The sequence below is a fragment of the Lytechinus variegatus genome, chromosome 6, assembly GCF_018143015.1.
Source record: "Lytechinus variegatus isolate NC3 chromosome 6, Lvar_3.0, whole genome shotgun sequence".
In the NCBI taxonomy this organism is placed as follows: Eukaryota; Metazoa; Echinodermata; class Echinoidea; order Temnopleuroida; family Toxopneustidae; genus Lytechinus; species Lytechinus variegatus.
In genome coordinates, this window is record NC_054745.1 from 31,171,707 (window position 1) to 31,183,750 (window position 12,044).

General features: G+C 36.0%; 1 protein-coding gene across 1 annotated transcript in view; it reads left to right on the forward strand.

Moving 5' to 3' along the window:
* LOC121417362 (sorting nexin-33-like) overlaps positions 1–12,044 on the forward strand; it is a 50,561-nt gene that overhangs the window by 12,182 nt on the left and 26,335 nt on the right. Inside the window, 2 exon segments of the mRNA XM_041611046.1 lie at positions 1,212–1,241; positions 9,265–9,377. Of these exon segments, the coding sequence (XP_041466980.1) occupies positions 1,212–1,241; positions 9,265–9,377 (143 nt within the window).

Below are 12,044 nucleotides of genomic sequence, written 5' to 3' on the forward strand. Positions count from 1 at the left end.
GCGTTTGAAAAGCCTTGATGCTCGTTCAACGAATGACATCGTTTGTTTAGTTTCACCGGAATCCGCTATGGACTTCTGTTTCGAAAAATTCCACCCATTGAAACCCCATTTGTGGTTTATGGTTTTACACAGCATGTAAAAGGAAGTGCTGATCTTATCAGGAATGTTTCAACACTCCTTTTCATTTCATCTATAATCAATCTTGTTTTATAGTTTTGTTTTTTCAAAGATATCACCAAGATCAAATTGCAGTGGATTTGATTAACTTTGGGGTGATAATGCATGTTATTCACAGTTGTTGTCTTTGCACCGTTGCATGACTGCCTCCCAAAACCCTCTTTTAAAAAGTTTTCCTACCAATCATTGCGTTTTCAATAAATAATAATAGGAAATGAGAAGAAAATAAAACATAACATTATCCTCAATGATAACATTCATGACCAAATCAATAATATATACTGCTCCCCCAAGTCTTGTTTGCCAACTGATGTTGGTTTTGAAGACTTCAGAATTTCTTCCAAGGATCCCAACTAAACTCCATTTACTTCCTTTTATTTTTCTATCAGTAATTTTTTTAGGTACTAGCAGCCCCTGTGTATAATGTTATTCTGAAGGGGAGGGGGGGGGGGGGTGATTGAACATGCAGCTCCTAACTTCCAGTTCCTTGCTGTCCCTTCTACATGTACATACGTGTACATATATATTATTGGGAATCCAAGTTTTTCCATTAATGAAATAGGATATTGCATGTTGAGGTATGGTTCCTTGACATGTGCTCCAGCGACAATTACTTCGATTGAAAATTTGCACGTTAAGCGAAATATGTACCTTTTACCTCCATAACTAAAATAAACCCTTTATCATATTCCTTCATTATTCTGAACCAACAGCTCTATAATCCTAACTCTAACCATACAGTGTATATGCCCTCTAAGACGAGCAAATTCAAATGTCGTGTCACCTCAGGTACATGTACATGTAGTTATATCTGAGCTCAGGTGTCCTTACACTACTCTGAAAAAAAATCATGTGGGTCAGTAGTTGCCCATGCAAAATGACTACCGCTTTGTAGAGCCCCCTGTTGTTGAACCTTGACTTCATGGTATCGGTTTCGTGTTCGCATTTTCCCCTCGATGATTCAAGGTGACGAAGAATAAAGATGTTCTGTTCCTTTTTTGTTGTACCTTTTTTGTCTACTTGGCCAACGATAGCAGGAAGTTACCAATAGCAATAGTACACAGGTAAGCAGACTTCCTAATCTTGGCTGTAAAGTGTAGGTCGTAAAATCCATGCAAATCATCATGTTTGTTTGCATTCTACATGTGCAGTGTCTCTGGGTTCACACTATTGTCCAAGGGGAAGGAACATTCTTTGACCTTTCACATCAGGGGACTGTTTCATATAGAACTTACAGCTGTTGTAACTTTGCCATTATGGCACCTTCCATGGAAACAGGGCTCATCAGCCAATCAGAATCAAGGTTTTACCATGGTAGTTGCCATAATGGCAAAGTTACAACAGTTGCTAGTCCTTTATGAAATGGGCCCCCGAAGGGAGTTTTACCAACTGCAATGGATTGAAGAAGACAATAAATGTATTGAAAAATATCTGCCAATTGACAATGAACAGCTGGGAGGTCTTTGTCGAAAATTGGTATTAACCGGAACAGTAGCTTTGTCCCAAGTTTTGGAGACGACAGAAAACTGCAAATATGTCGTTATGTCCAGGGACCTCCAGGGACGAAACTTCTGTTTTGATTCACCGGTTTTCAGCAGACCTCTTGGTTGTGCCTTGTCATGAAGGGCATTCAACAATACATTTGCTATGTCCTTGAATCCGTTGTGCGTCGTGGAACAAAAAAAAAACTCCCCAGTCTCTTTGGCTTAAACACAGATTCAGAGCCTTCATTTAAAATACAAATTTTATGTAAGGGCTGATATACGATGGCTGTGTGCGAAAGACAGGCAAGCCATCCAATGTCCCAATTTCAGAAATTATGCACACATTCAGTGAAAATAACTTCGCCCTATCAATTGTGCACCCATATCGCGCTCTCTCCCTATGATTTGGTAACTGAACCCCCTTGATAATCAAGACGGGCAAGGAGTGAGAGTTTTCTATGACCGTTCAGGAGCCTGTTGCAGAAAGAGTTGCAATCGATTGCAACTCTAAAAATCATGCGCAACTTGATTTTCAACCAATCAACAGCGCGCATTTGGGACTTGCGTTTGATTTTTTGACTTGCGTTTAAACGCAACTCTTTCTGCAACAGGCCCTAGATTGGAGGAAAATTCTCTTCGACCAAGGAACTCCACCCCCCTTGGATGTTTGGTGTGAACCCAGCATGTACATTGTACAGTTTTAGGGATGTACGTGTCTGAACAAGCTGATACATGTAGATACATACATGTAGGCCTACTGTTTGTGTGTAGTCTACTTGTATCATTTTTGTAGTTTCTCTGTACAGTAAGTGTAGGAATTTCATGTAGTTTACCATTGGTGCGAGTGTGCTAAAGTTCAAAAGGTGGGTCTTCTGCTGCATATAAAATGCAACTTTAAAAGCTAATTTCTCAGTCTTATAAACATTGGTGAAGTTTTATTCAAAGCATGCATTTATTTAGTTTCTTAAAAAAAAAACCCATCGCTAACTGCCTAAAAATGGAAGGGATGCTAGCATTTCTCAGGCATTATTTTTTTCATGGTGGAGGGGATGAAGCAAAAATAGTGTGGTAGCTGCAACCTGCAAATTGAAAAGCAATTATGGAGCTTATTATTTCTATTACTACTTTTTAAAACCTTTTTTTTTTTACTTTATAAAGGCTTTGGAAAGTTAACAGCATGAGTTTATATGAATTACTATGGGAGCCTTCAGGCAATTATCTTCCAGGGGGGGGGGGGTGTATTTTTCAAACTTATTAAATGAGACTTGTATAAACTTGTGAAAATTGAATATTTTCACAAGTTTATACTATACTTAAAGTATCTTATCCACTGCTTGCCCCTTTAATATCAATTGTTTGTCATTTCGAAAATGGGCTTTAAATGTATTCAGCAAATTTCTTTCCTCGGTAGGGATTCACCCAATCTGAATACAATCATGTAAGTCTGAAAAGTACTTTTGAATTGATGTTGTATTGAATGAAATGTAACTTTGCTTTTTGAACTTGTCCAACTTGTGTTTTAATTTTCTTATTTTAAAACTTTGATATGATTTTCTTGTGTCAGCTGTTTGAAGCTTTGGGTATACTTGTACCGAGTGATTGATTGGCATTTATAGTCAAAATATTTTTTGTTACCCTCATATTACATAGATTTCTTGATTTCCTTTTTTATTTGGTTTCTTTTTTATTTTTGTTTACTACATGTATGTTAAATATTTTTTTATCCTCATATCACATAGATTTCTTGATTTCCTTTTGTATTTGTTTTCTTTTTTGCTTTCTGTTTACTATGTTGAACCTGCTGTTGTAATTCCAAATATTTTTTTAAATGCAAGTTGTGCCGCTAGTAATTGACATCCCTGAGGCCACAAAGTGCATGTATTGTAGAGACACGTTTATGGGTGACATCCTCCACCCCCCACCCCCCCACCTTCCATTCCCTGCAATAATAGGCATCTGGGTTCATGTTGTGTCATTTATTCATTGTTATTTCATAGATTGCATACTGCTCTAAAATGTAAATGTATACTGTGTGTGAAAACACCCCTTTTCAGGTTTACCTCTGGCATCAAAATTTACATGCATATTCATTACAATGTCATGAATATTCATGATACTGTTGATTAGAATCCCGATTCCCAATAGATTTCTATTACAGGTTTACCCAGAAGTGAGATGTGACAATGCCATATGCATATTCATCATTATGCAGATTAGTAGTAACCTCTTTGTTTAATGTAGGTAGAAAAACAGTATGTAGGATGTTTTTCTTCAAGCTTTCTCCAATCCAAAGTGTATGCATATTCATGTTTAATGTCATGCATATTCATTATGAGACTTTCACCTCAATATAGTGTCGTTACATAGAGACGCATTGTAATTATTCAGGTCGAGCCCCCGCCAACACAAACTGGCCAATATCACCCCAGGTACATGAACAGATCCAAATCAGTGAGTAAGATAGTAGACAGGTTTTTGCACTGCCATGTACTGAAAGGATGAAGCCATGCACTCTGGACTCAAATGCTGTCTATTACCTAGAAGGGATACTTGGAAAGAGTGCATGATCTTTTAGTTTTAACATTGCGGTGGATTAGTAGGAAACAGAGTTTTGCACTGCCATGTTATGAGGAAGTTATGTAGATAAATTCTGTGTATGATTTACTAAGGGGATGTGGAAGAAAAAGTGCATGATTTGTCAACTTTGTTTATTTTGAGGCAGATAATTTGTGTTTGCCTTGTAAGCTATTAAAAATATGTTAGAATTAAAATGAGCTTCTATGCAGTTGTTCTGCTGTCTACATGTACATGTACAGTAAATGTTTTGGTGGTTATTGTCTGCTGTGCCCACGTATACATTATTCATGAACTTTCAGTGTACATATTCATGAAGTATTAGCCAAAGTCTGCATGAGGACACACTGTGTTCAAATGTGGTTACAAAATGTAGCTGCATCCATTATGTGTGTGTTGTTTGTTTTTAAATGTACATTGTATTTTCTTCATCTGTACCCGTATATACCCTGTAGAACTCAACAAAGTTTATTTACACAGTACACCATTTTTTGACAAGGAAATACATGTAAATCCCTCAAATTAATGGTTTAACGATTATTAAACGTTGTACCCTCAAAGCATAAATATTGACTTTTTCTTTTGGTTTATAAACTGTCAAACATGTACTCAATCAGCAATGAAGGAAATGAGCGGCATATTTTACACACCCACACATACACACAAAAAAATGTTAGCCTTCCTGGTCTTAATAGTGTCACATCTTCTTTTAATAATAATACCTATGATTTGTATAGCGTCCTTTCCATTTTGATTAAATGCTCAAGGCGCTTGGAAAGTTGGAAGAGAGCAAAACATAAAAGTAAAGAGAACTTAAAAGTACAAAAAAAGGGCAAATTTAAAAATGAGGAAAAATGACTGTCTTCAAATCTAGTACCTGCTGGTGAACAAAAGCAATTTTAGGTTGCCCTTAAAGGGGAATCCAACCCAAATAAAAACTTGTTCTTAGGGGAATAAGAAAAATCAGACAAGTTGATAGGTGAAAGTTTGAACACTATCTGACAAATAATAAGAAAGTTATGATTTTTTTAAAGTTGTGAATATTGGTAATCCCTGGATCCATGGAGACTGCAAATTGGCCACATATGCGATGTCACAGTGATGTAAGGCAAGGACTACTCTTTCATGTTACTCCAATACATAAAATGGCTAATATGTCATTTTTTCAAATGTTTTACTTCAATTTTTATTTTTCTTTCATGAGGACATAAAACAATATACTACCAGGGTTATATTTAGATTACTGCCCCAGGGGAATGGGCAGTTAGGAGAAAACAACAAATCCCTGATAATTAAGTACATGGCCTATGGGAAAGTTGTCCTTGCCTCTTGTCATAATTTACTTACCCAGTTGCCAATTTGAAATCTACATAATCATAGGGATTTCAATTTTAAAGCAGCCATAACTTTCTTATTGCTGGTCCGATTTCTTTCAAACTTTCACCATTCTGTTTTATCTATTTTTCTCCTTTCCAACACTACATTTTATGACCAAGGCTGGATTCCCCTTTAAAGGTGTGCTGTTAGTTAAATATGCACTGAGAGACATGTTTTGTGATAAGTGCTATAAAAACATATTGTTATTAAATGCTCTGTGTTTACTTGTTCATTGTACGTGGATCCATTTTTTATGTGCCAACTCTTGTTTGTGTTTTATGTGTAGTGTGTTTGTTTTCTGTTTCAATGCATTTTTTCCTCTTTTTTTTCATAACATGGGGAAAATTGGAAAACAAATTTATACTTAAAAGCTTGATTGCACATTGAATAAAAATTGTGCAATGGCTAGCGGGCAATTAAACTTGACAAGTGTCTGTTAGGCCACAAGTACTGATGGGTATAAATTCATAAAGCTTTTCGTACAGTTGGGAACGACTTTGCGAATGTCTAGTGAACATTTCTTGTGCAAATACATAATATGTTAAACTGACAATAGCACCAAAGAATATATTCCAGTTGTACGCACTTTTTCACTGCTACCACCCTGCCTGTGGGGAATCTACAGGTAGGACTATGGTATGTCAATGTTGTACAGAGCACACACTTTAAAAAATCATTAAAATATCACTTTTGTGACCAAAATTACCAATTTCCATACAGTTGAAATCTATTTTTCATTAGTAACTTGGGAATAATTTTTGTATTCACCAGAGCGCTCAAAAACTTGAATTTGGGGCATATTTTTTGTATGCCCTCTATTGGTGGAAAGTAATATGTCAAGAAAATTTTCATTTTTTGATCTCTATTTTTAATTAAGAAAAAAAATGATTTAAAGAATCGAATTTAAATAAGAGTCAAGTTGTATGAATAATAAGTGTGATGGAAATTGTCAGTGCAAAAAAAATCAAGCATTCGCCCCAAGGAAAAAGAGAAAATAAGCCAAACATTGCCACCCTTATTTTGCCACACATGGAAATATAAGTGAGAACAAGGTTATATCATAACCTTGTTCATTGGATGAGTGGTTGTACGTAGCTTTACAAACAGCTATAGGGGCCATTTCATAAGGCTGTCGTAAGTTAAGAGTGACTTTAAGAAGGACAGTCGATCCTTTAATATTGTGGTAAAAAAATTCACCTTTTAAAATGCGATTATTCAGCACTTAAAGGGGAAGTTCAACCTGACAAAAGTTTATTGTAAAAATAGCAGAATAAATAATAAAAAGTATTGCCGAAGGTTTTTAGAAAAATTCATCAAATAATTAAGTTATTAGAATTTCAATTATTTGATTTGTGACGTCATATGCGAGCAGCATTCCTACATAGCGAATGGTAAAATATCAATGAAATGTCATTTTCTCAGAAAATTGAAAATGGTTTTCACTGTAACTTTTGTATATCAATAGACAAATCATTTCATACCCGATCATGAAAAGAAAACAAAATTAAGTCATCAGGAACCAGACAAAATTTGAAATTCATACATTTTATATTGCATAACACATGGGGCAGCTGCTCGTTTATGACGTCACAATTCCAAAATTTTGAACTCTAATAACTTTCTTACTCTTTAACGGATTTTCCTCAAACCTTCACCAATATTTTGTTACTATTTTTTCTGCTATTTTCACAACAAAGTTTTCTTCAGGGTGAACTTCCCCTTTAAGAAAGGTTCACCAGTCGCTCTTTAACTTACAAAAACAGGTTTATGAAGCACCCACCAGGTATTTCATGGTTTGGAAAAAGCGATGTTATACTAAAGAAAGATGCATTTTATATTGAAATACATTTCAAAATTTGATCTGTTTCAAAATGACTCTAGAAATGAAATGATTAACTGTTCTGCAAAAAAAAAACATATTAAAAGACTGTTGTCCCTGTTCTTACAGTAGTCTTATTTTGCCCTTTCTTTGTTATTCCAATGATATTATCATGAATAAAATCAGAATTCTGATTTTTCAAATAGTTTTTTCATCAGATTTTTAAAATTTATTTTTATTTTATTTCATTTTTCTTAACGTGAAATCCTTTGCGCAAGATTATTCTCATGCTGTTTTTTACTGCTTTTGTAAATCAAATGATAAAGCTATCATGCAGACTCACCTTGAATAATCACTTTCGATTTCTTTACTATGCAAGAAATTGTAACCCCAACCGCGGCATCTCGGACTTCGGCAGGAACTTAACCTCCCTGGCTACTTTTAAGATTTTTTTTCAGAGGAGAATGTCATGTCTGTATAATGTCTCCCTATTCCAAATTTCAATACATTTCAGTGCCCTCTTTGTGTTTATTTGTGTTTTGGTATTGTTTCTTTATGTCGTGTTGAAAACGGTCTTTTCTTTTTTTCATCTGTATAAAGCTTGAACTATTTCATATTTGATTTCGATTTTGAGTTGATTTATTTTTCTGTTCATTAATCATGAAAAAAGCAAACAGAAAATAGTGGTGATGAGTAGAGTCTGGCTGCTTGCATGGGTGATAAAACAAAATGCACGCTGTGTATGTGTGTACATACTGTACGTGTTGCATGGGTCAATATTTGTGTACTCTTTGTTTAAAAACTACAAGGTATGATGCTTGTACTCTGTTCTCAGTTGTGTATATGTACAAAATATATATACATTTTGTTATAATTGAATAAATAAATGTGTACTTGTGTACGTACAATACTAAAACCATTTCAAAAGTGGGTTTTTAATCTTTGAGGCACGATTGAGGAAATACCAAAGATTTTGGTCGGTAAATCTTTATCAAAATGGAATTCTTCTTGATTGAAATAAATTTAGAAATCTACTGTAATCAATTTGAAAAGCTGCCAGACATTCAGTTTCTTTATTTTAATAACTTTAAGTACTTAGATTAATTGTACTCTGCTATTAATTTTTAAATAATTGCTTCTAACAGTTTTTCTGACATTTTTCCTCTTTCATTGGTGACATATTAGTTTAGAAAAAAAGATGAAAACTCTAATATTATCATTCCTGCATACATGTATCATCTCTTTTTCTTGGCAGTGACGTTGGTCAAATTTTTATTGATGAATGACCTACATGACTTCTTTGATGGAAGTTAGGATGAAGGGCAGCAGTGTTTATTAAAGAAAATTTAGCAAAATGGTGGAGATGGGGGGGGGGGTAGAGGTGAGGAAAAATATGAAAATATGATTGAGAAATATTCTGCATTAAAACGAGAGAGGATTAAGAAAATAAAGTCTGTGATTGCTCTGTTTTAACTTTTGTTTTAAATACAGTAGTCTATTATTTTGCCCCCTCTTTATTAAAATAAGTTTAAATTTGAATATTGTCTCTCCCAATTGAAATCAACTGGCCTTGAGTATTTGGGGGCCCTTTTCAATCTGTCCCTTCTGTGCTAAAATATAGCAATGTGCCCTATATTAAGATATTGTTGCCTTTTGGCAATTCTTAAGGGCCTGCTGGAAGTTGAAGTCCCCCCCCCCAAAAAAAAAGTTGATGTAAAGAGATAAGATTTACACTGTATTGGTCTCTTGAAGATGTGGCTCTGTCTATATTGTTTTTAGTTCATCAACTCATGATATTAATTTCTCTTGCATATCTTATTTCATTCTCACTAGGATTCAGGTTTGAACGGAAATAACTACGGGCTTTCAGCACCAAACCGACAATTCAAACAGAGGAACCATGAATCAACGGTCCGGTCGGGGACGGTCAAAAAGAACTTTGCCAGGTGGGTATCAAAGATAAGCCCTTGACACGATAGGAGAATAGTACTCCCTGTGTCACCTGGGGGCCGTTTCATATAGCTGTAAAGAGCGACTTTAAGAACGACTGGTGATCCTTTCTTACGCACTAAACCATCGCCAATGAATATACCATTTACAACGAGAAAGGATCACCAGTCCTTCGTAAAGTCGCTCCTACAAACAGCTTTATGAAACACCCACCAGGCAAAAATTAAAAGCAAATAGAGATGTGGTTCCCATACATATATATGACAGAGAACTTCGCCAGGTGGCCAACGAAACCCCTTGACAGAATATGTTCATATAGTTTCTGAGCCACAGGGCCAGTGCAGAGTGCTTTTGGAGACATTGCTTTGATGTATTAAGTGTGACAAATACGGTTGCAGATTGTAAGTACTACTTGTATGTCCATGTACATCTGTTTCTTGTACAGCAAATTTTCCTAATCACAACAAACTCAAAATAATTTGCCAAAAAAATATCTATAGGACACAAGTAATTATGCTATAACATGGACGTCCCACAAGGGAGCATCATAGGGCCATGCCTATTTAAGCTGCATGTAGCCTTCAAGTTTAGAGTTAATGAAAAATGATAAATCTTGATATTCCATGCTGAAGTTTTAAAGACTCACCCAACTCAGGCTTTGTGGAAACAATTTACTTGAGGGAAAGCTGAGCAGTCTGAGATTCGAAAATAGAATCGGGGGGGGGGGGGGGGGGCTGCTGGCTGCTGGCGAACCACCTACTTTTCACAATGATCAAGAGTTATAATATTTCACTACTTTCTATACACCTTGATTAGAGTGTATAACTTGACATCGCTATTTTCCTACAAGTAATCTATATCGTAGGAAACTCCACTGTCAAATGTCAATCTTCTTTTAGAATTAGTAATATGTATGTGTAGTGCCCCCTCCCCATTCCTCTTTCCTTCCCTTGGTCCCACATATAGAGCATATCGTCTTCTCTTCTCTGCTTCTCCACCCATATTTGATTGCTAATCCTGTATGACTCAGCTCATACACTGACACTAGCAAACGTCTTACAGTATTACCAGACGTGAAGTTTCCCTGGAAATAGTTCTTTATGTACCTTTATGTATCTGGTGGCACAGGTTGTTTGGGAAAGGCTCATTTTTGTCCAAATTTAGAATGTCTTGTTCCTCCCTCAATTTGATATCGGTATAATGTAGCAGTAGTTCTGTTTTCTTAATTTGTATGCTTGTAGTTTGTTTCTCAGGGTTTGTGACTTGGTAAAGGATGCTTCTGTACTTTAAGGTGTGGAACTTTATTTTAAAGTGAGTTCTATAGCAAGAAACCTGATTGGCCAAAATGGTCAGACTGTGCACATCAGGAGCCAATTAGAGGGAAGTTTTCATTGGGCATTTAGAAATCCAGAGTCTACGCGATATTTCAATTGTGTACACTCTGAGAAGTTGTTGAAATTCTTCTTTGTCAAGTTATCAGTGAGCTTCTTAAAGTCATTATTTTTGGGACAGTTTAGGAGAGGGAAGAGAAGAGTGTTTTGTCAGATCAAGTGGAATGTTCTTGATATCAATGACCTGAAAACTGCACCAATTCCTGATAGCTTCTTTCAACAGTAGCATATTGCTTCCTGATGGGAAAATATGAGATCTTGTTTCCTTTGGCTAGAGCAGATTAGTTTGAATAAAATAAACATTTGGTTATGAAGCTGAGCATAGCCTACTTGAACAGATGATTGCGCTTCCTGCATACTCCATCTTCTATTTGTTTTTATTTATCTTGGCTTGGTTTATGACAACCTGCATGTATTCACTGTACTCTTCCTGCTTTGTGCAATAGAGGATTGAGACGAGAAATACCTTTGAGTGTCTTTGATGTGCTGAAGTTGGAACCACTATTGTTGCGGGCCTCAATATCCGATAGCCTTTGGGAATATCCTCAAGCATTTCTCCATTCAAGCAACTTTCTTTTATTCTTCTGCTTTTCCAGGATACCTCAATGTCTGTAGCTTTTATTACATCCAGATTTGCTGCATACTTCGCCATCAGGGCTGTACTATGTTGGTCAGTTCAACACAGGCACTTTATCAGAGTTTCTTCAATACAAACTTTGAGAAGTTGGTGATTCTCTGAAATGCATTTCTGATGTTAGTTTGTTCACATTTTATGCCTTTGGCAATTTCCCGTAACAAAAATGAATCGCACTCAGTTTCTTTGAACAACACCACTTCAATCAAGGCTAATCATTGCATTGAATTGGTAGAAGTGAAACATACGGGCACATTGGATAGTAGCGAAGAACCATCATACATGTACTTCATACATGTACCTGGTAAAACAGAGAACTGGGTTAGACTTTTGTTGTGGACTCTGAGATTAATCTGCAGATACAAGCCAGAATTTTCCTGCATGGGTGCTTTTTTGATACAGTTTGGATGTAGACTTAAGTGATATTCTTCAAATAAGTACTGGTCCACTAGTTACTCTCTGTATGAGACACTGAGCTGTGGAGTTGAGCGTCACTCTCTGTAGATCTTCTTGGGTTGATTGTTGCTTCCAGGATTATTGAGCTTTGTCCGAACCTGACGGGGAAAGATGTTTCAAAGACAGCTCGCAATGATTGAGGAGAAGTTGCCATCAAAGTGTGTGGATAGCGTGCATAAGAC